Here is a 22449-nt window from a genome sequence, read left to right as displayed (position 1 = left end):
AGGAGACAGGAGCCTTCCTGGTCTGCTCTCTTGGTTAATCTTGCTGGTTTCTTCCTGGGCAGGGTACAAGGCAGATGTGACTGTCAGCCAGGTGTACGCAGGCAGCCTCCGCGTGCTCAATCGCCGCTTCTCCCAGGACCTTGCCCGCCGGGAGTCCAGTGCCTTCCGCAGTGAAACAGCCAAAGCCCAGAAGATGGTAGGGAAGGATCGCAGGGGTGGGAGGGAAGAAACATGGGGGTGAGAAGGGAGAGGGAGGGGAATGATCACATCAAGCCGATTGGTCAGTCCATTTGTAGTGCTCTCCGGGGGCAGAGCCCAGATGGAAGCGGACATGGTACAGAGTGGTGGGAAAGTGAGTGGACTCAGGGGTCCAATGCACTTGTATTAAATCCTGCTTGTGCTGCTTAGTAGGAATGCTGTCTTAGGAAAGTTAAGGCCATGCAAGGACGCCGTCAGGGACCAGCCACCTCCCCTCTCCTCCAGGGCCATGGCTTCCTGCTCTGGGGATGGTCTTGCTGCCGGCCCTCTCCACTGTCAGGCTGCAGAACTGTGCCCTGCCCAGGAGGGCAGGCAGGGAGTACTGAGGAGTTATTCCCGGGAGATGGAGGGGGCAGATAAGCACCCCAGCCCCCTTGGCCCTTGCAGGGAGCAGTTCTGAGGACCCGTCGCCCAGGGTTCCACTGGACTGCACCTCAGCTGCGCAGCGCTCCACCCAGCTCCCCCACAGGCTCTGTGCTGGCTGACCCCCTTCGGGCTCTCTTCCCCACCAACCGTAGCTATTCCACAGAATCACCTCCAAACCAACCACTTGCCTCGTGTCCTGGTTTCAGGATCTGCTTCTGGGGGAACCACCCAGAGCTTGCTTTCTGCCTCTGTAAAGTGGAGTGATAATAACTGTGGCTGCTCGTAGGGATGTTGTGGCTGCAATGAGATAAGGTGGACATCATCTCTTCCGTTCAAAGTGTTTAATGAACACCCAGCCCTGCCATTCCCTCCTGCCATTAGCACTGTGGTTGGACAGGTGCAAAAAACCACCAGCTGAGTACCCATGTCCAGTGGCCAGGGGTGAGGTGGGGACCCAGGAGCCAAGTGGGGCTTCCCAGAGGTGAAGTGTGACTTTTGATGAGGGGGAGAGAAGCCACTGGTGGTCCTGTGAAGGCCGGAGCTGGGGGGAGAGGCAGGGGGCAGGGAAGAAGATGGAATGGGTATGGGTCCATTTCCCGGCAGCGCCCCTGCTGCCTTGTGACACAGGCACCTCTCCCTGGTGAGCTCCTCTGTCAGGCGGGCTGCCAGGAGGTGGCAAGGGCATCCCCAGGCCAGAGGGAGTTTCTGCAAAGGGTCACAGGGGCTGTTGTTCCCTCCTTTTAGCTCAAGGAGCTCATTGCCAGCACCCGCCTGGGTACTTACTACAACTCCAGCTCAGTCTACTCCTTTGGGTAAGTGCTCCCGGCCCCCAACACCAGCCCCTGCTAGAACCTTAGACCCCGAGGGGGCAGAACCAAGGCGTGGAGAGGAAGCTTGGCTTCCTGCATGTGACCTCACTTCCCTGAGCTGTAGAATGGGCACAATGGTGTGGGAGGGACTATGCTAGGCTGTGGCCATGGGCTGCTGCTGAGGGCCTGGCACGCACTGGGTGAGGCCTTGGTGGGGTGCTGGTGAGAGAGGGCCCAGCTGTCCCACTTGCATCTGGTCCTGCCACAATGACATGGGCTGTAGGGAACCACCTACCTTCTCATGCCCAGCGCCCACCTCAGAGGTTGTCAGGAGGCTTCCATGTGAAGGTGGGGAAACACCTGGGAGGGAGGGAGCTCTCCGTACTCCGTATGCATGCACCATATTGGTTTTCTCGTCCATGGGAGTAGGGGCTGGGCAGGGGCCAGACTTTGGGCCCCCTCAGCCCCTCTCACTTCCGCCTGCCTTAGGGAGGGACCTCTCACCTGCTTCTTCTGGTTCATCCTCCAAATTCCCGAGCGCCACCAGCCCATGCTGAGCCCTGACATCGTGCGGGCACTGCTGGTGGAGGAGATGCTGTCCACGGCCAACAGCTCGGCCCCTGCTCCCTACAGGACCGAGTACGAGGTGGACCCCGAGGGCCTGGTGATCCTGGGTCAGTAACGGGGAGCGTGTGGGAGGCCGCCCACCAGAGCTGGGGTGGCTCAGGACGGGCCCTGTGCGGCCCAGGGGCCGGGACCGAGGGGCTGGGGCAGAGGCTCAGCGTTCCCGGGAAGTCTCAGCAGGCTGGCTCCGAGAGTGTCTTCTATCTTTGCTTTCATTTTTTATTTCATTTTATTTATTTACCCTTTGTCCTGTTTGTTCATTTCCTTTTAACAGAAGCCAGCGTGAAAGACATAGTTGCCCTGAATTCCACGCTGGGTATGCTACTTTTGTTCTTCCTCTCCATTTGCCTTTTGAGTTGGTGTTTTTCTTGGCTTGGTTGCGTGTCAGGGGACCACATGGCTGCTGTGGTGGAGCCAGGGGACACTGGCCTGGAGTTACCCAGGGGACACCATGGTGGACTGATGATGGGTCCTGAGCAAGGCTGGTGTGTGTGTGTGTGTGTGTTGCTTGTGTGGGGTGTGAGTGAGTAGCGTACTCAGCTGCACATAAATGTGAGTCTACTTTTCTGTCGCTGAATTCAGTCTGCCCGTAGCTACCATTTCCACTGATGGTAGAAAATAATCTTGCCAATTGGCAATGTCAGTCTCTTGACGTTTAAAACTTGTCTTTTGGAGATAATTCTGTCACCTTCAAGGAAACTCCCTCTACCCTTTCCTTCCTTTTCTCAAGCTAATCTCCCCGCTTCTTGCACTCCACCCCCAAGCCATATTGCTCCAGCCACCTTGCTTTCTTTCGAGAGGCTCCCACCTTCCTGCAGAGCCCTGGGAAGCAAAGCAGCAGCAGGGTTACTGCTGCGCCCGGCAGTGCTGTCCATATTGTAGCCCGTGTGACCGGAGATGCCGGAGATGCACAGTGCACCACCTGAGCTACCGTACCCTGTGGCCCTGAGTGCAAGCTCCTAAATTCTCAGCTGCTTTCCTTACTTCTCAGAGTTCCTACCCAGAGCAGAGGCAGGGCTGAGCGAGGGCCTCACCCCCTCCCAGTGAGGTGGGCAGAGTTTAAATCCTTCCTCTCCTCCCATATAGCTGATCAAAGGTTTAATTCCTTGGTTGATGGACGTGATAGGATCAAAATACAATTTTCAAATAGTTAAAATCATACCAGGGTATGATTTTCATACAAGGATACAATGAGCACATGTCAAAGATTTATTTAATTCATGAATGAGAGAACGAGCAGGATGATAAAGCTGATTCAAAGAACACACCAAGCTCATCTATCAGCCTCTTGTCTAGCTGTCTATCCATCCATCTATTTATCCATCTGTCATCTCCTGTCATCGTACACTGCATCGGTACACGTGTTGCGCTGACCCTTGGTCTGGAATGGGCCTCTCCACTGCCCTAACTTGTGTTGGGGGGTCCATGCATCCCCAAGTTTCTGGCAGTTGCTTTGTAATGATCCTTATTTAGTTCAGTCCATGTCTGGAGCCCCTGTCCTCCAGGAACAGTGTCTAACGGGGTGAAGATGGCAATTAAAATCCTTTAAACAGTCTTTTTCAGTCTGTCCTCCGTGCAGGCTTCATGCTGGCACTGGGGACCCCAGATGACCATGTCCTCACCCCTGCCCTCAGAGTTGCTCCAAGCCCAAGACAGAGACATAAACAGATCTCACAACACCAAGTGCCAGTGCTAGAACAGAGGGAATAGTTCTGCCCTGGGGACAGAGACAGACACCAGGGACCCCAGTTCAAAGCAGAAGAAGGAACGTGCCTCTAGAGGGAGGAAGGAGTTGTTCCTGATGGGGGGACCTGGAAGCCCTCATGGAGGAGGAGGCACTGGAGATAGGTGGGAATCAGGTGGAGAAGAGGAAGGGGCGCTCTGGGCAGAGGGAACAGCATGAGCAAAGGCCAGATAAGAATACACAGGCATGTTCATTTACTTTCTCCCAGTGAACGGAGTTACCAGGTGCCCCAAAGGTACTTTTAATTATCAGCACAGACACGCACATATTCTCCACTTAATCAGCCTTTTTAAAAAGGTAGTTATTAAAATGGCAAAAGCAAGGCATAAGTTTGGAGCAAGATTTAAAGATACAAATGCCAAGAACAGTCAGACACCTCTCCCAGGTGCTGGCTGAAGCAGGTGTCAGAGGTTCTGTCCCTTCCCCTGGCAGAGGTCAGCTCCCCCTTGTGGGGGTCAGGATGGCCAGGGGTCAGGAGGAGGCCGCTGAGCTACAGGCAGCAGAATCAGAGAAAAGCATGCTCACCTCCATTCCCTTTCTGGTCCTCAGAATCACCCAGACAAGGAGGTGGGATAGGGACTATTACTGTGTCCACTTGCTAGAACTCAGGGCGGGTAAGCAACTGGCCTAGAGGTGGTGCTGGGACCAGCTCAGAGTATGAACTCCCTGAATATCAGGCTGCCTCCCTTATTCAGGGCTCTTTTCCACATTCCTACTGCTTCCTGGCTGAACATGCATCTTGCCTGCTTCCCAGGCTTATGGTGAGGTTTAAATGAGATGTTTATATTCCATGGGAGAAATTGTTCACTGCTGGGGCCTGGAGCCTAAATCAAACACACAGTAGGTTTGCAATAACTATGTTGAATGAATGAGTGAATGAATGAATGGATGGTGCAGGTGGAACAGCTGCACAAATTTCAGCACTGCTTATAAAACTCACGGATTAAATTTAAGAGAGGGGCGCAGCTGGTGCGGGTGTACTTAGGTGTGCTGGCGTGATGGAGGAGGAGGTGTGAAGTAAGGGCAGCCAGTGAGACTGGCTGCATCTCAGCCTCAACTGGGGCCAGCTGAAGGGTGAGGAGGCGCAGGACTTTCTCCTCAGCTGAATCTTCTCCCTCTGCCTCATGCCTACCTAAAGAAGAACAGTCACTACATTTTTTGAGCACCAACTGTGTGCACGGCACTATGCTGAGCACTCAAACATGTATCATCCCGAGGCTCTGTGACAACTCCACAAGGGTGGTGCCCTTGCCCCGTTCTACAGAGGAGAAAACCAAGACCCAGGAAAGATTAGGCATAGATGGGCGAACCCAGGTCTGTCTAGCTCAGGTCTGTAAAACGGGGACAGTAATAGAAACAGTTCCCTGGAGATTTTCCATGGAGTGGTGCCCGTGCAGCACCTAGCTCGGCTCCCAGTCAAATGCTTGATAAGTGCAATCTGTTTTGTTCTCGTAGTTTCCTTATCATTAGTTTGAGCTCACTTCCTCTACCCAGCGCTGCCTCCCAGCCCCACTGGAACACACTCCCTTCTCCATCTGAGATGAAATCCTCATTCCTTATTGTACAGCTGCCTAGCTGGTCTCCCTGCCCCCTCAACTTTGCTCCCAACAGCTAGAGGCACTTGTGGTCTAAGCCCAGCCAAGTCCCAGGCCTGCCCAGCCTCCATGATCCAGGCCCTGCCTCCCTTCTCCAGTTTGCCCTTGTTCCCCAAAGTCCCCCACCCACCCTGGCCTCCGGCCCTTTGCTCACACTGTGACCTCGGAGGACTTCCCTGTCCCATGGGCCAGACACGGAGCCTTCACCGCCTGAGCTGTGACTGCAGGGCTCCCTATCTGTCCCTGCTGTCCTCGGGCTCCCAGGCAGTGCCTGGGTGTTCCTCTGGTCTGGCACGAAGAGCTCAGTAAATGAATGAGCCAGTGAATGAATGCGTGGGTGAGGAGACTGGAGATGGAAAGCAGGCAAACAGGAAGATGGGACATAGCACACGGGGGCTGGTCCGCTTCCAGTGGCTCTCCTTGTGCCCCTCTGCCTAGGTGAGGACCTGATGGGGCTACCCCCCCGGGTCTGTCCTCTGGGCTAACAAGGGTCAGGGGGCTTGTCCCCCTCCCCACTCCAGGCTGCTACCGCTACAGCTACGTGGGCCAAGGCCAGGTCCTCCGGCTGAAGGGGCCCGACCACCTGGCCTCCAGCTGCCTGTGGCACCTGCAGGGCCCCAAGGATCTCATGCTCAAACTCCGGCTTGAGTGGACGCTGGCTGACTGCCGGGACCGGCTGGCCATGTACGATGTAGCTGGGCCCCTGGAGAAGAAGCTCATCACCTCGTGAGTTGGGGGGATGTTGGGGGGAGGGTTGGGAAGGGAGAATGGTGTGGGTGGAAGAGACACACAGCACTCTGAGACAAAGGGCTGTGTGACCCTGGGTCCCCAGGTGCCTGGTACCCGGGAGACAGTGAGGCTAGCCCAGAGCGAGATGGGGAGAGGAGACTGGAAAAGGCAGTCCCCTTCCCCTCCTGGAGCTCAGTCTCCTCATTTGTAACAAAACATTTGTATTCGATGACTCCTAATGTCAGCTCTGGGGGGCAACATGGCTTGCTTGAATGCTTCAGAGAGAGTCTGGCAGGCCCAGACTTCCAACCCCCTCTCTGCTGCTTCCCAGCTGTGTGCTCTAAGAAAGTTACTTTGCCTCCAAAGCCTCAGTTTTCCTCACCTGTAAAATGGGTGCGCAATCATGGCTACTTTGCAGGGTTATTGTGAGAATTTAAATTAGACCGTCTGTGCCAAGATCCTCATATGTAGTAATGTTATCCACTATTACTATACATTAAATGTACCCATTACCTACCCAGTAACTGCTATACATTACTGCTATCATTATGTATTGTCTAGTTAGGGCTGGGTCACAAAGGGCATTGAATGCCAGGAGCCATTTGAACTTTAATACTTGGTAAGGAGAACTGACTGACAGTTCTCAGGCAGAGGAGTGGGGCTCTAGGATGTGAGATATGATGCAGAGTAAAGGCAAGCAGAGAGTGGGGAGACCATGCAGGGGCTGGAGGCAGCCTGGACCTCCACGAGCCTGGCCACGTCCCCACATGGTCAGGGGGAGGTGTCGGGGCCTTGAGGTTCTGTAGGAGGTGGTGGAGAGGACACGTGGGGGCACACGGCTGCTGCCTTCTCTGTCTTGCTGGGGTGGCCCAGCTTCCAGGCAGGAGTGGGCATGGTGCCTGGGTTTTCAGGTCACAGGCAGTCCTCGAGGGTGAGCTTGGTGAAGAGCTCCCCCCAGCCCCTTCCCCCAGGCCCTCTCTGAATCTCTGGGCTCTGAGGCTGCACACTCATTTGCACACCCACTCCCCACCCCTGCTGCCCTGCTACGTGGTGACCTCAGCATGGGTTGTGTGTGGGCTGGGTTCCTGGAGGGCAGACTAGAGAAGCCAGATGCCATCTGATTTCCAGGCCCAGGAGAGCGGGGACATTGCTGGGCTTCCCCTGGGGCTTCTCCCAGGGTCTTCCCCCAGCTGCCATTGGGGAGGGCACTAGGCTGCCGGGCACAGCTCTATCCCTACTCATGCCAGGCAGGTCACTCTGTCTGGGACCCTCAGAGAAGGTCTAACGTGGTGGGTCATACAAGATTGTACCCCAGAGCCTTGGGAAGACACAGCAGGCGGGTCCCTGATCAGCTTGAACCTTGGGGTTTGTTTCCTGTCTTCCACACCCTGAGAAACTAGGAGATATTTTAGTCTTAACAGGGTTCTGCTGCTAACTAAAGAAAAGAAAAGAAACCCCCCAATCTTAAAGGCTGAAGCACCCATGTAAAGCAACCTGAGGTCCCTCTTAAGTAGTTACATCATCTCCCACCTCCAGGAGGAGGGGAGCTGCTGTGGCCAGGGGGTGTGGCTGTGTGGGAGGATGCGGGGCCCCAACAGCCAGAACAAACCAGCCATGTAAAAGCAGGAGGAACAGGGGGAAGCATGGCTTGGCTCGGGAGGAGGGCAGGGGAAACGGCCCTTACCGGGCCCTCCGTGGGGCTCCCCTTCTGCTGCTGCACCAGCCTCGGCTGCCAGCGATTTTGAGGCAGCGTTTGGCTCCCACACACAAACTTGCAGGGCTGCCTCCTGCAGCGCCCCCCGGGCACCCGCTCCCTCCTGTCTAGTCCATGGCCAGCAGAGAGAGGGCAGGCAGCACCTTAATGCTGGATGTTTAAGTGCCCGCTCTCAGGGTGGGGGCAGGGATATCATCTTCTTGGCGATGGTCTACGCATTAGCTAGGGCTCCAAGAATGGAGGTTGGCGAGCGTCGGGGAGCCAGAAGCACGCCTGCCTGAGATGAGCAGACCAGGAGGGCACCTCCTCAGTGGGGGCCACCAGGCACTATCCCAGGCAGTGCCCAGCACAAGTCTGTCTCTGCCATGGACCCAGAGTGGGGCCTTGGCACATTCCTGAGCCTCATTTTCCTTACATGGAAACCAAACAGTTGACCTTGACAGTCTCAGAGAGCTTTGTTAGGGCTGACATTCCAGGCCTTTAAGAGCCTAGAATCCTTAGATTCCTAATTTATGTTGTGCCCCCCTGGCACCAAGCTGGGGGGAATCCTATCCTTGAGCATCCCAGGGTCAGCAGACACATGCCTGCCTTCTCTCCAGTCAGAACGAGGCAGGTGTGGGTGGCCAGAGGGCATGGTCCCCACAGGTGCCAGTTTGGTCTCTGTGGGGCACAGGCTAAGCACTCAGGGGTCGCAGTGATTTTGACAGGTACAGGGGTTGCCGTGGGACTGGAGTCAGCTGCCAGAGTCAAAATGTAAGCTCTGGAAATCTGGGCAACCTCCTGGACTCTGTCACCTGAGTTGCTGACCTGACCCTTACAGGGCCTCCAATCAGTCCCTGGGCTGGAGAGGGTCAGAGACCTGCCTGTGGACACACAGCTGGCCACAGACCTGGATGTACAGACTCCCAGGCCACCCTCCTCTGCTCCCAGGCACCTCTCCAGGCCCTGCCCTGCCCTTGCCACCTTTCTCTGTGCCACCAGGGTATATGGCTGCAGTCGCCAGGAGCCCGTGGTGGAGGTCCTGGCATCAGGTGCCGTCATGGCCGTGGTCTGGAAGAAAGGCCTGTACAGCTACTACGACCCCTTCTTGCTCTCCGCGCAGGCGGTGGCCTTCCAGGGTGAGGGTCTGGGTCCCCAGAGGAGGGAAGGGGAGGGACGTGGTGGCAGAAACAGAGTGTGCAGGGCATGCCCTTCACGTGCTTTGTTCTAGGGGGGATGGGGTGGGGGAAGGGGAGGTACTGGGGGCCTCACTGCTCTCCGCCCGCCCCCCTCCTCCGTTCTCTCCCCGTCTCCCCATCTCTACCTCCCTGCTTGCTTCTCTCCCTCATTCTCTCTCCTGTGCTCTCTCTCTTCTTCTCTTTCCTGACTTCATTGTCTATTCTCCCTCTCCTTCTCTCCCACCCTGGGGCTGGGTCTCCCCTATTCCCTCTGCACCCACTGTGGCTGAGCCTAGAAGGTGGGGTCTGTGCTCCGGAGGCCTGAGAGCCTCAGGTCACCGCAAGCCATTCTCTTGGAGCTCCTGGCGATGGCAGGTGCCAGGGGAGGGCCATTCCACGGCGTTTCCCGGGCAAGCCTCCCACAGCTGCCTACTGACCCTTCCCCAGCCCCCACCGGCTCTCTTCCCGCTCTGGTTCGCCTCTGCCACCCCCTTTGTCAGGAAGAGCCCACTCAGCATTCATACCCCCTGACTGTCCTTGGGCCTGGATCAACTGCCTCTGGGCGGGCGAAGCAGACCTTGCAGATTCCAGAGCTCCTGGGAGGGGAGCTCCCCCTCCTCTCCTGCCCATGTGCCTCTTTCACTCCTGGTTCCCGGTCATGCTGGGGTGCTGGCTGCTCTCTGGGGGGTGCCTGGGGCCCAGGAGGTGCCATAGCTCACTGGTTCTCATGGGAGTCTCTGATAAGTTCTAGGGGGAGGCAACGAGGGCCTTTAGGAATTGGAGGCGCAGCAGGGGACCCTCCTCGTCACTCTCCCTCTCACTGTGTGACCTCAGCCAAGTCACCCATCTTCTCCAAACTTTGACAAGAAGGATGATTTTTCCACCCCTAAGCCCGTAACGGTCAGGCTTGCACAGCTGTGGACATGCGCAGTAAACGGTCAAGCACAATTAATATCAATAGCTCACATTTATGCCTGTTTAATGTGCTTGACGACCTCGAGGTATGTACTATTGCTGTTCCCATTTTACAGATGAGGAAACTGAGGCTCAAGGTCACACAGTCACACCCAGCCACTAAGCTCTACTGTATAGTGGCAGCAGGGGTGGTAGGGTTACGGCTGCCCCCCACGTCCTGGGAGGTGCAGTGGGCCTGGGCTGGGGGACCTGTAACAGCTGTTCTCTGGGCCCAGCCTGCGAGGTGAACCTGACCCTGGAGGGCCAGCTGGAGCCACAGGGCACCCTCAGCACGCCTTACTTCCCCAGCTACTACTCGCCCAGTACCCGCTGCTCCTGGCACCTCACGGTGAGCCCCGCACCCCGCCCACCCACCTGCCCTCTGCTCAGAGCACCCCGTGGATGTCCGAGGACCCCAGCTGGGAGGGGAGCACTGTCCCGCCTCTGTTTAAGCACCCATAGGCTGAGCCCTGAGTGCAAATCCCTGGGAGCGGGGATGGCAGGGGTGGTTCAGGTCTGGCTTCGCTGGCCACGGCAATGCATGTTTGTTGAGTGGCTGACGAACTTCAGCCCCAGCTGGTGCTCTGCACTGGCAGGCCTGCTTCTCCTTTTGCTGTCCTGGGAGGTGGGGCCATCAAGCCGGCCACAGCCCAAGGCCATCTGGTGACCAGCGCCTCTGTCCCAGGTACCCTCCTTGGACTATGGGCTGGCCCTCTGGTTTGATGCCTACGCGCTGCGGAGGCAGAAGTATGACCTGCCATGCACCCAGGGCCAGTGGACCATCCAGAACAGGAGGTACTCAGCCCCTGGAACGCCCTTGCTCTCCCCACAGGCACCCCCTTAGAAGCTCAAGTCCTGGACCCCAGAGGGGCAGCACAGAAGGGAGCAGAGGCAGAGCTGGTCAGGCCTGCTGCCCCCGCCTTGACCCAGTCCCTGTCCTGGACCCCAGCCACCCAAAGGCCTCAGACACACATTTGTGATCAGACCCCGCAGAGGTTGACCTTAGTTAGAGTGAAACGGCTTCATTTCCTTGGGTGCTGTCATCCCACTGTCTGGCCCTCCGAATCCTTAGATGAGATGAAGCAGGAGGCACAAGCTAGTGCGCCTCCCCTGAACCCACCCAGGTGTAACTGGGGGCCCTTCTTGCCTTGTCCCTCTCCCTGCTGTTGGCCAAAGTCACGTGGTTCCCTGGCTGGAAAGCTTCCAGGCAATGTCGCTCTTGCTAACTGACCGACAGTGTCTGCAGGGATGGGCACAGCCTGGGTCACCCTGTATCACCCACATCCCCCTCCAGGCACCCGCCCAGCTACCTGTCCTGCCCTTGGCTCCCCAGTAATGAAGTTTCTGAGGAAGAAGTGAACCCCTCAGGGAGGTGGGCAGGACCCAGTGGGGCCAGGCCACGTGAGGAGCCATCTGTGGGTCAGCCATGGCTGCGGTTTGATGAGTAGGATGAGGACTGGTCAATGCCCACAGGGGCCAGCAACCTGGGCACCACGGTGGTGCTGACAGCTGCAGGGAGGTGGGGGAATGGAGACCGTGTGGCGCACTTTCCCTTGTCAGGGGAGAGGAGGTGCCAAGTCAGGTGTTCTAGGGAGGGGATGTCTGTTATTTGTGGCAGCAGGGGCTCCATGTGTGAACGCTGGGTAGGAGCGTCCCAGAGAAGGGAGGGGAAGGTCAGGCCCCAGTGATAATGACTGGGAGGGGAGTGGGAGGCCTGGAGGGGAGTGGAAGGAGGCACCCATGGCTCTATTGTTGGGGCGGGGGGCTGGGCTTTAGGGACAGGAGGGATCTTGAAGTAGCCTTGCAGAGCCAGGGAGACTGTTCCCTGCTGGGGGCCCAGGGATGTTGAGGAGAAGATTCTACATCTAACAGCAGGTTGGGCCTCTGCCTTCCCTTCTGACTCTGGGGCCTGGGGGTTGGGGAGGCTGGGATCCTAATATATGGTGTTCTTGATTTCACGGCTACGCAAGTTCTTGAGTATTCAAGATTCCAATATAGTAAAATGGGAAGGTTCTAGGGCTCTGAATGGTTGGATTCAGGGGTTGGTATCCATAGTCACCGACACTTGCACTTTGCTTGTGGATCTACTTGGACAGAAGGTGACAGAGGCTGGCCGTGCTCACGGACTCGCCATCACCCTTTCCTGGGCTTTTGCAATTTACCAGGGGCTGTGACTTTAAGGAAAAAGAAGGAATGCTGATGTGACATCAGCAGTATACGATTCTTCCCATTTCCCAGAGAAGGGAATGAGATTGAGCAGGATTAGGTGGCACCCAGACGACAGGCCACAGTCGGGGCCTCTCCCATGCGCACCACCAGCCCTGCACAGGAGGATGGCCGACAGGCCACACCATGCTCCCTGTGCAGGGCCTTCCTCCCCACCTCCCAATATGCAGCCGGGAGGACCTGGGCAAAGGTCCAGGGCTGGGTACTAGGGACCTCAGGAGCTGCCCTTGGGTTTTAAATGTGGGCCATGGCTGGAAACAGTATTAATCAAAAGGAATGATGCTTCGATGACAAGACTTCTGGCACTGTGATAGGTTGGAACAGGGGTGGACAGGGCCCGCCCTCTGCATTATCCCAAAGCACCGCTGAGCATAGACTGTGTGGGCTGGACTGCCACCCAACCTAGTCCTCACCCATTCACCCACCTCACCTCACAAGTAGGGAAACTGAGGCCTAGAGAGAGCTAAGGACCTGGCCTATTGTCCTAGTCTTTTTGCCTTTAAATGGTGAAAAGGGACTTCAAAGTGTGGCCAGGTGGTGGTTGGGGTGGGAGGGTGAGGCCTGATGGAGCAGGGTGCACCCCCCCTCCTCTGTCATCCCAAGCCTTCCCCTGCCGCATGGGCAACTGAAGATGGCTCAGGGGAGTCTAGCCACTGATTTCTGCACATAACTCTGTGTACCCCCCCTTCCTTATCTGGAAAAAAGGGGGTTAGGCCAGCCTAGGGCCCCAACTTTTTATCACTTACACATCAGAAAAAGGGCTCCGGCAGGCCTGGGTAAAGTGCAGCTTCCAAAAGCACCAGCCGTGAATGAGTAACTGGCTCCCACTCTGTGCTGGGTGGGCACATGGATCAGGGGTTAACTGTGGTGCCATTTCCTTCATCCTCAACAACCTGGTGAGAGGCAGTCCCCCACACTGCCTCCACAGGCCACCAGGAGCCCAAGGCACAGAGAGGGGAAGTCATTTGCAGTCACCCAGCTCATATCTGGAGAAGCCAGAGTTAAGCAGGGCAGTTGAATCCAGAGCATGTGTAGGGGTGCACCTATGCACACCGTGTACGTGCATGCACACATGTGTGCACACAGAAGTGCTCACACCCATGCAGATTCTTCCTGCAGACCCTCTGAGCAGCCATGCCAACTGTTCCATCTCTTACCCAAGGCGTGCCTGGCCAATCCATTGGTATCCTGGTGAGAGGGCTGACAGTTTCAGTGGCTCTTGCCAGTCCTGAGAGCAGCCTGAGAAGTCCCGCCTCTATGTTCTCAAACCTTTGTTAAGGGTCTAGGGTGCTTAGGTGGGGACTCATTCCCACTCCCAGGCTCCTGCCAATGTCTGACTGTGGAAGGCAAGGTGGAGGTGTACCTCCAAACCGTAAGCACAGGACAAGCCGTTTCCTCTAGTTACGGTCTTTCTGATAACGATCATCCTGGTAGATTCTGGGAAATTCTTTGAATGAGCATTTGTTGGAAAATCTGCTTGTGTGGGTGGCAAAGACATGAGAGGCCTGGGCAAGAATGTAGATCTACAGGCACAGGGTGTGTAGGGAGTGGGGAGGCACCGTCCTTGGGCCCAGAATGGCCATTGATGAGGAGCAACAGCGGGTGGGTCAGGAAGAGGGTGACTTACCCCTCAGGTGCCAGCAGAGCAGTGAGGAGAGGTGGGCTGGGTTCCCTGCACTGGCTGGCATCCTTGGCATGTTGCCTCACTTCTCGGAGCCCTTTCTGTCTTCCCCAACACCTCCCTGTTTTCTACCCAGCTTCTCCCAGCACTTGCCCAACCCTGGCCGAGGCAACATGCCCTGTGAGTGCCCAGAGCAGGAGAGGAACTTGGCCTGGTGAGATCCAGCCGCTGGCTACTTGGTTTCGCAGAACCCACTCTGGCTGAGCGTCACCACAGCACAGGCTTCCCCCTTTCTGGGAACCTGCCTCCTGTCAGCTTCCTCTCCTGTGATGTCACTCTTCTTATGATCTGCTAACTATCACCACTTCCCTTCCACGGACGTCAGGCAGAACCGCTGGCTGCTTAGGTCTGCTGGTTGGCCTAAGCCTAGGGCCCTTTGTCCAGCTCCCCTGAGCCCTAGAGTGCAGAGACTCCCTGGGCACCACTGAGTCTCAGGCCCTGTGCTGAGCGCTGGTGACGTCAGCTTTCAAAGAAGTCATTTTCTCATGTTTTCCTTAAAACATCCTACAAGGTATTATCACCCCCATTCTGCAAATGAGAACTGAAGCTTGCTGCGGTTGAGCCATATGCCCAAGGTTGCATAGCTGGTTCACTGACAAGGCCAGGCCTCAGATTCAGCTCTGCAAGTCCAGGTCCAGCGGTCCGGCCACCAAGTCAGATGCTTCTGTCCCCCCTTTAGTGTTTGTCTTCACTGGCCTCCTTCCCATTTAACCTGTCCTACAGAAGGGAATGCACCTGTGCTTCCATCCACCCACCCATCCATCTATCCACCCGCCCACCCTGCCTTCCTGCTATCTGCTCATCATCCATCTTCCTTCCTTCCTTCCTCCCAACACCCTTCCACCTATTCAGCCAGCCATCCAGCCAGTCATTCACCCATCTACCCACCTGCCCAGCCACCCAGCCACCCAGCCATGCTTCCATCTGTTTACCCATCCACCCATCCAACCTTTCTTGAATTCCTCCCTGTGTGGAGTTGCTGATATGCCGAGGTTTGACAGGATCAGTGCTTACCTTCTGGGTGAGACAAGAAGGAAAATCCCCAGCGCTAGAGAGATGAGAGAACAAGGCAGGCCACCACGCGGAAGTGTGCCTTCAGACCCCGGTACTCTGTAGCTGAGATGAGAGGTGGGCTCCATAGCCTTCAGACTGCTGGTGCTTCTCGGAGAGGGCTTGTGAGGGAGGGGGCAGCGCCTGCTGGGTGGGGGGGGAGTGGAAGAGCCAGAGGATACATGCCCTCTCCCAGAGCGCTTTGCAGCAGGACCCAGAAATGCAGATGTACCCTGAGGCAGGCTGCATGGGGCACAGGGGCAGAGGTTGGAAGCTGCTTAGCAGGACCACAGGTGCCCTGCCTAATTCAGGTGGCCTCTGATTACTTCCAGGCAGTGTTTCAGTTTTTCAGGAGAATCAAGAATCTAGATTATCATGTGAAATTAGCTAGCAACTCAATTTGAAGAAAAAAAAATGAACACTGCATAGACTAAACAGATTGTCCTTAAACTGAGAGTGACTCAGCCCGAGTCACCAGATTACAGCTTCTGCCTTGGATTCTTGTCTGGTCCCTACTAACGAGAGCCTCAACCCAGGAATTCTGGCACCCTGGCCCTGCTCCTGTCCTCTGGGGCAAGAACCACATGCTTCCCAGGCCGGTTCCTGGGACACCGAGCTGAGCCACAGGCTGACTGTGGAATTCACTCCTGGAGCCAGTAGAGGAAACACCCTGTTGGCAGTCACTGGTCACGGCTTGGGTGACCAAGTGACCCTCAAAGTCTTCTAGATGAGAATGTTCCACTCACTTCCCCTCCAGCCCATTTCTGGTTCCTTCCCTGAATTGTAAGTAGGGTAAAGGATGTATTTGACTCTCATTTCCTCCTGCCCCATGTTACCCAGACCTGGCTCTTGTCTGATCCCTAGGGTAATTCTCTGGGGATAATAACTCGTGGTAACATTTGTTTATCCACCTTAAAAACAAATGACAAAAACCCCCTTGTCTCCTAAATTTTAAAAGGAAAAGATCAAGGCTTGCTCAGGGGCGCCCCCTGGTGGGGCCTCATCCTTGTTCAGTGCCCCCAGGCTGTGAGGGTCTTAATGTAGAGCGATGGTTCTCAGAATTTTCCATCTTAGGACCCCTTTACACTCTAAAATTGAGCACCCCATAGAGCTTATATACAGGTTACATAATCTATATGTCCATTAGAAATTAAAACAAAAATCTTAAATATGCCTTGATTCATTTAAAATAGTAATGGACTCATTACATTTTAACATAAATAACGTATTTTATGAGAAATGAATTATATTTTCCAAAACTAAAAGCATTAGTGAGAAAAATATTGTTTTACATTTTTGCGCTTTCCTTAATAACTAGAACCCTACATCTATCTTGGCATTCAATCGGTTACCATACCATGCATCATGTAGTTTCTGGAAAATTCCACTGTATCCTTGTGAGGGGATGAAAGTGAAAAAGGCAAACCATATCTGAAAATAATTTTTACTTTGGACCCCAAAGGGGTCCCTGGATCGTATTTTGAGAACACTACTGTTTTTGGTATGGGGGCATGAATACGGTCACTGTGGCCAGACAGTACTGGGGAGCTATCCTTTAGGCTAGGTCTGTGGGGGGACAGGGGAGGTGAAGGCTCAGCCTCTGGAGCTCATGTCACCGTGGGTCAGGGGTTCCCGCCTCCCCCAGAGCAGGCTGTGGAGGTCCTCCTGGGCTCTGAGGAGGCTGGATTCTGGCCCAGCTCAGTACATCTCTTCAGGAGCCTCATCTGGAAAGCAGGAGGTGCTGCAAGAACCTCAACATCCCTGTTCAGCCATCACAAGAGGGCTTGTGAAGCTGCTGCCAATGAGGGTGGGGCCAGATGAGAAGGTCCAACTGTGTCTGCCACAGCCCCGCACCATGAGGTGCTGAAACAATCCCAAAGCTCTTCCTCAGTTGTTCAAGGATTAACTCACTGATTAATTAATCAAACTATTCAGTGTTTACCATATTCTAGAGGAAGTACGGAATTAGGGGAGCTGCTCTGCCTGCTGTTACATCTGCTATGGTATGTTCCCATCATGCTTTGGGGCCTTCCCACCTGCTCTCTTGACTTCCTCCTACCCTCTCTGCTGGGGCATTGCCTCCTCTCTCTGGAGATTTCTCAGCTGTGTTGTGAGTGTGCTTCCATCATCTATAAAGGCATTCCTATTTGTTCTGCAAGGGTGCTCCCTTCCCTGTGGGGGACATTCCTATGAGCTGATGTAGGGACCCCCAGGCTGCTCTCGGAAAGGGGTCACCTGCGGATTTGGGGGAGTGCTTGTACCTGCTCTTTGAAAGCATGCTCACTTGCTCTGTGAGACAAGGTGTGCCCAGCCACCATGTAGGATGAGCCCCTACACTCCCACCCTGGAGATGGGAAGATCCCTACCTGCTCTCTGTGGAGGCCACCACCTCTCTGTGGGGGTTCTCCCACCTGCTCTGAAACAGGAGCATCACCTTGGCAGAAGGGTGTCCAGCAGAGATGTACAGTGCTCCATGGTTGGGGGGCGGTCCCACTCGGATGTGGCTGCGCACAGAGAAGGTGCTGCTGATCAGCACCGTGCTACTGGTCCTGGGAGCAGGACTGGCGCCTTCCTCATGCCCAGAGTCCTGGGAAAACCACCAGGAGGGACAGGGGAACCCTGCCGCCTTCTTCCCCCACACCTAGCACGAGGGCTCATCCCCTCCTGTCAACAGAGAGCAGGCCTGTCAAGCACTGCACACTGAAGCCTTTTGTCAGGTCGCAAGCCCACAGAGCTGATGATTTCCCTTATTTTATAAGGAAGGAAAGTGAGGCTCAGAGCGGGATGCTGACTTGCTAGAATCTCACAGCTCCTAGGTGACTGGAACTAAATCCAGACTTTGAATTTTGCCCTGCAGGCAAAAGGAAGCCATTGAAGGTCTTTGAGCAGGGGACTGACATAGCCAGGCTGCTTTCTAGAAGAAAGCTGCTCTGTCCTTGTCTGTGCACAGGGACCCAGATTGTCCCCTCCCTTAGACCAGCCCAGGTGGCCCTGAGTCTGTCTCTGGTCACCCCCAGGCTGTGTGGCCTACGCACCTTACAGCCCTATGCTGAAAGGATCCCCGTGGTGGCCACCGCTGGCATCACCATCAACTTCACCTCCCAGATCTCCCTCACTGGGCCCGGCGTGCAGGTGCACTACAGCTTGTACAACCAGTCGGATCGTGAGTATGGGCAGCCCAGGGAGCAGGGAGGGCACCCCCAAAGCGCCAACAGCTTCTCCCTCCTCTTTGCCACTCCTGGAAGCACCAAGAGACTGGACAAAAGGAGTATGTGCATGTGTGTGCGTGCACACACACATAGGCATATGTACATGTGCACAATGTATGCAGCTTTGTGCACATTGATGTGTGCAAGACAGTCACGTGTGTTCACCAGGTACACACATGCATACATACCTGTGTGTGTTGTGCACATGTGCCTGGACATGTATGTTCATGTGTACAGGCACGTGCACATGTGGGTACACGTGTGAGCACACAGGTGCAGTGTGTCTGTATGTGTTTTCATGATGACGCATGTTTTAACGGCGTCCTCCTGGTCCAGCCTGCCCTGGAGAGTTCCTCTGCTCTGTGAATGGGCTCTGCGTGCCAGCCTGCGACGGGGTCAAGGACTGCCCCAATGGCCTGGATGAGCGAAACTGTGGTGAGCAGCCTTCCCATCGCATCCCTCCTCTCTCCTCAGCTCCTCTGTGCTGAGCTGAGCCCAGCCTTTTGAGTAGAGACCCCCCCCACATGCAGATCTTGTTATCAGGATCCAGGAAGCGGGCCTCTCTTGCTGTGCTGAGATGGCAAGGTGGAAGCACTGAGTGGGAAAGTGGCCTCCCGGGGCCACCCTGTGGGGCTGTGACAGGGACAGCTGGGACCCAGGCCTTCTGACTCCCAGCGCAGGGCTTTTCCCAACCGGGCCATCACCCTCAACCTTCTGTCCCAGGAGGCCAGCTGTCCAAAGGGAGGGCCAGGACGGGGAAAGCTGTTAGCAGGGACAGGCTGGCCCTGGGTGGCCAAGGAGAGGATTCCTTGTCTCCCTGGGTAGGGCCCTCTCTTCTCCACTTCAGGGGTTCAGGCTGGAGCTGCCAACTTTTACTGGAGTGGTGCTCACTGCTGCTCGGCCCTGGCCGCAGGGCCTTGGGGTCCTGCTGGTCACCAAGCCAGGGCTCTCGGGATAAGACCTCCCCCTCTGACTCCTGGCTTCTGGCTCCCAGAGTCACCGTCAGGGCAGCCCGATCTCCTCAGACCTCCCCACTCCCACGTCCATCAAAGTTTTAAGTATGTGGGGAAAGAAGCAGGAGGGAAGGCAGATGGCCTTCCTCGGGGGGATCCTGCCTTCATGTGGGGGGAGGAGCATCATATTTGGAGCCCAAACATCTGGCTTCAAGTTCTGGCTCAGTTAGTTCATTTCTATTCCACCAATGAAGTGGGGTATCTCACAGGGGGGCTGTGAAACTCAGATACAAAGTAGCCGAGAAAGAGAAGTGCGATCTTGTTGAGCAACACAGTACATGCTCTCCAGGCAGCGCCAAGTCCCAGCCTGGCTCCTCCGGCTTCCTCCTCTCTCTGTATCCCTACGCAGTGTGCAGAGCCACATTCCAGTGCCAAGAGGACAGCACATGCATCCCACTCTCCAGGGTCTGTGACCAGCAGCCTGACTGTCTCAACGGGAGTGACGAGGAGCAGTGCCAGGAAGGTAGGGCAGGGCGGAGCTGGGTATCCAGGGGGAGATCAGAGAACGGCCCAGCAGGGCAGCCCAACCCTTCTGCAGGCTTCTTTGGCAAAGCTTTCTGCCTCTTGTCCAAATACCTACCGACCTATCTGTACATATGCCTATATGTCCAATTGTCCACCCATCCAACTTCTGGTCTCCCCGACCGCCCTGTCTATCCGTCGATTCGTACACCTACTCTTTCATCCATCCGTTAGCCCATCTACCTGCCTATCACCCAATCTACTGAACTGTCAATCTACCCATTTATCAGTTTACCCAACTACCTGTCTGTGTGTCTACTGTTCCATCCTTCACGATGCATGCATCCATTCTCTGGTCTCTCTAACAGCCTGTTTGTCCATCGGTCCTTATATCCACTCCTTTATCCATCCTTCTAGCCGTTTGTCAGTCTCCCTCTGGGACCACCAATCCACCCATTTGTTGGTCTGCTCAGTCTCCTGTCCATTGTTTGAGCCATCCATCCATCGAACTGGTCAACCAGCACTTGTAGACTAGCCGGTGATAGGAGAGGCAGAGTGAGGGGGTGGACACCAGACGTGTGGCCCCTGCCCTCCAGGGACTATTCATTAGTATGAAGATATGATGGGTGATTCCGGCACATCATGTCCAGTAGCGTGGGAAGGCAGGAGGGCAGGGAGCAGATCCAGCAGGGAAAGCTTCCTAGAGGAGGCAGGCTTTGAACTGGGCCTTAAAGAGAAGAATTTAAATAGGCAGGAGGAAGGGAGGGCAGAAGACTGGGAGGTGGAGCAGAAAGTTCTTGGTGAAGACAGCGAGGACTAGGTAGGCAGCGCGGTGGGGCTGGGGCCTGCAGGACTGCCAGGCTACGTGGGAGCCTCGTCTGAAAGCGCAGGCACAGTTCTGCCTTCAGGTAACATGTATGGGGGAGCTGCCGTCTGAAATGGGAGACTTAGCCTTGTTCTTAACAGACCAGTCTGAGGGGCTGGGGGGTGGGGAGGGTCATTGCTTGCCTTTAGGAGACCCTAAGGAGCCTGAGGGGACCCTTTAGTGATCAAGAGGCCCCTGCCTGGTTTCCTCCTGGCCTCCCCCAGGCTCCATCTCCCCTGGGCCTTGCTTTTGAGGCTCCCTCAGGCTCAGGAGCCCACCCTCTGCGCCCCGCCCTCGCCCCCTCGCCCCCAGGGGTGCCTTGTGGAGCACTCACCTTCCAGTGTGAGGACCGCAGCTGCGTGAAGAAGCCCAACCCGCGGTGTGACGGGTGGCCGGACTGCAGGGACGGCTCTGACGAGCAGCACTGCGGTGAGCCCTGTCCACCTGCTGGGCCCTCGCGTGTAGTGGGGAGGAGGTGCCCGCGCTGGGAAGCCGGGGGAGAGCTCACCCTTGTCATGTCTCTCCTTCTGTCCCCACCTTGCCCCTTCATCTGGGCCCTGACTGCCTCTGTCCTTCATCCCCCTCTCCCCGTTCCCCTCCCTCCTCTCCTTCCTCTCCCCTGTGCCCCTCCTGCCGCCTCTCTGTGACTGTTTCTTACTGCTTCTGCCCTCCCCTCTCCTCTGTCCACCCCTGGCCCTCTCCCCACTCCCAGACTGCGGCCTCCAGGGCCCCTCTGGCCGCATTGTGGGGGGGGCCGTGTCCTCGGAGGGCGAGTGGCCGTGGCAGGCCAGCCTCCAGGTTCGGGGCCGACACATCTGTGGGGGGGCTCTCATCGGTGACCGCTGGGTGATCACAGCTGCCCACTGCTTCCAGGAGGACAGGTGAGGGGGAAGGCGTGCGCACCTGGACCCCAAGGGAGGGGGGCAGGAAGGCCGTGGCAGGGAAGTACAGGGTGTCTGAGATCTAAGCAGAGGGAAGCATGGTGTGAAGTCCCCCAGACTGGCTGGTTTGACGCTTGAATTCAGTCCTGGCTCCATGAACATGCTCTGTACCCCTGGAAAGGTTGCTCAACCTCTCTGTGCTCTACTTTTGGTATCTTGCCTTAAATTGAGTCATTCATTCATTTATTCATTTACTCATTCACCTATTCAGCAATATATGTTGTGCTCCAGCTGTTAGCCAGAGGCTGTGCTAGACACTGGGTTTACACAGAGAACAGAACCGCCCCACCTGGTCATACATAGGCCATGACCCCTCTCTCCCTGGGGTGCCTGTGACCTGGTGGGTGGGGCTTAAGAAGCCTCCAAGATGGGACATCTCACCCAACCCTACAGATATCTTTCCTATCTATAGGTTGGGCCGACAATGCCCCTTCACCCCCAGCCTGGTTTCCTGGGTCCTGCCCCAGCCTTCAGCCTCACTCCCAGCACAGCCAGCCCTGGACTCCTGTCCCCACACCTTCTCCTCAATCCTGGGTCTGTGCAATCCCCAGCCAAAGGCCAGGGGCCACCAGAGCACCACTCTTCTTTCCCTTACATGCAGAGTCCAGCAGCAAGTCTTCTCAGTGCTCCAGACAAACCCTCAGCCACAGCCTGTCCTCACTGCCACCATTACCCCTGGTCACCCTGGGCAGCCCAGATCCCAGTTGCCCAGGGTGTGGTCTGACCACCTCAGTCTTCCACCCCATCCCTGGCTACCCACTCTCGACAGGTAGAGAAGGACCTGGCCGCTGATGTGGCATCCAGGGGTCTGTGCTGCCCAGTCTTTCCCAATTCCTCTACACACAGCTCGCAGCCCCTCCCAGTGAGGATCTCAGGGAATTCACAGCAGCCCTGCCTATAAAATGCACATATAAAAAGGAGAGAAGTATTGTCTGTGCTATTTTGTTATGTACACAGAGGAGGAGACTGAGGCCTAGGGAGGCCCACACAAATCCAGGGAGGGACGAAGCTGGGGCTAGGACTCCAGAAGGACACAGAATACTGTACCACCC

General features: G+C 56.0%; 1 protein-coding gene across 2 annotated transcripts in view; it reads left to right on the top strand.

The window, feature by feature from the left end:
- The window catches only part of TMPRSS6 (transmembrane serine protease 6), a 35116-nt gene that overhangs the window by 9833 nt on the left and 2834 nt on the right, over positions 1-22449 (top strand). For both annotated transcript variants that reach the window (XM_037007028.2, XM_017653035.3), the window contains exons 3-15: positions 63-196; positions 1369-1436; positions 1923-2107; positions 2332-2373; positions 5918-6122; positions 8821-8957; positions 10187-10299; positions 10636-10745; positions 17925-18070; positions 18453-18551; positions 19479-19592; positions 20769-20885; positions 21169-21337. In XM_037007028.2, the coding sequence (XP_036862923.2) occupies positions 63-196; positions 1369-1436; positions 1923-2107; positions 2332-2373; positions 5918-6122; positions 8821-8957; positions 10187-10299; positions 10636-10745; positions 17925-18070; positions 18453-18551; positions 19479-19592; positions 20769-20885; positions 21169-21337 (1639 nt within the window). The remainder of the gene's footprint in view (positions 1-62; positions 197-1368; positions 1437-1922; positions 2108-2331; positions 2374-5917; positions 6123-8820; positions 8958-10186; positions 10300-10635; positions 10746-17924; positions 18071-18452; positions 18552-19478; positions 19593-20768; positions 20886-21168; positions 21338-22449) is intronic.

This window comes from Manis javanica, chromosome 10 (assembly GCF_040802235.1).
Source record: "Manis javanica isolate MJ-LG chromosome 10, MJ_LKY, whole genome shotgun sequence".
Taxonomy (NCBI): domain Eukaryota; kingdom Metazoa; phylum Chordata; class Mammalia; order Pholidota; family Manidae; genus Manis; species Manis javanica.
The sequence above is the reverse complement of the archived record's forward strand: the minus strand, read 5'-3'. Positions and strand labels throughout refer to the sequence as shown.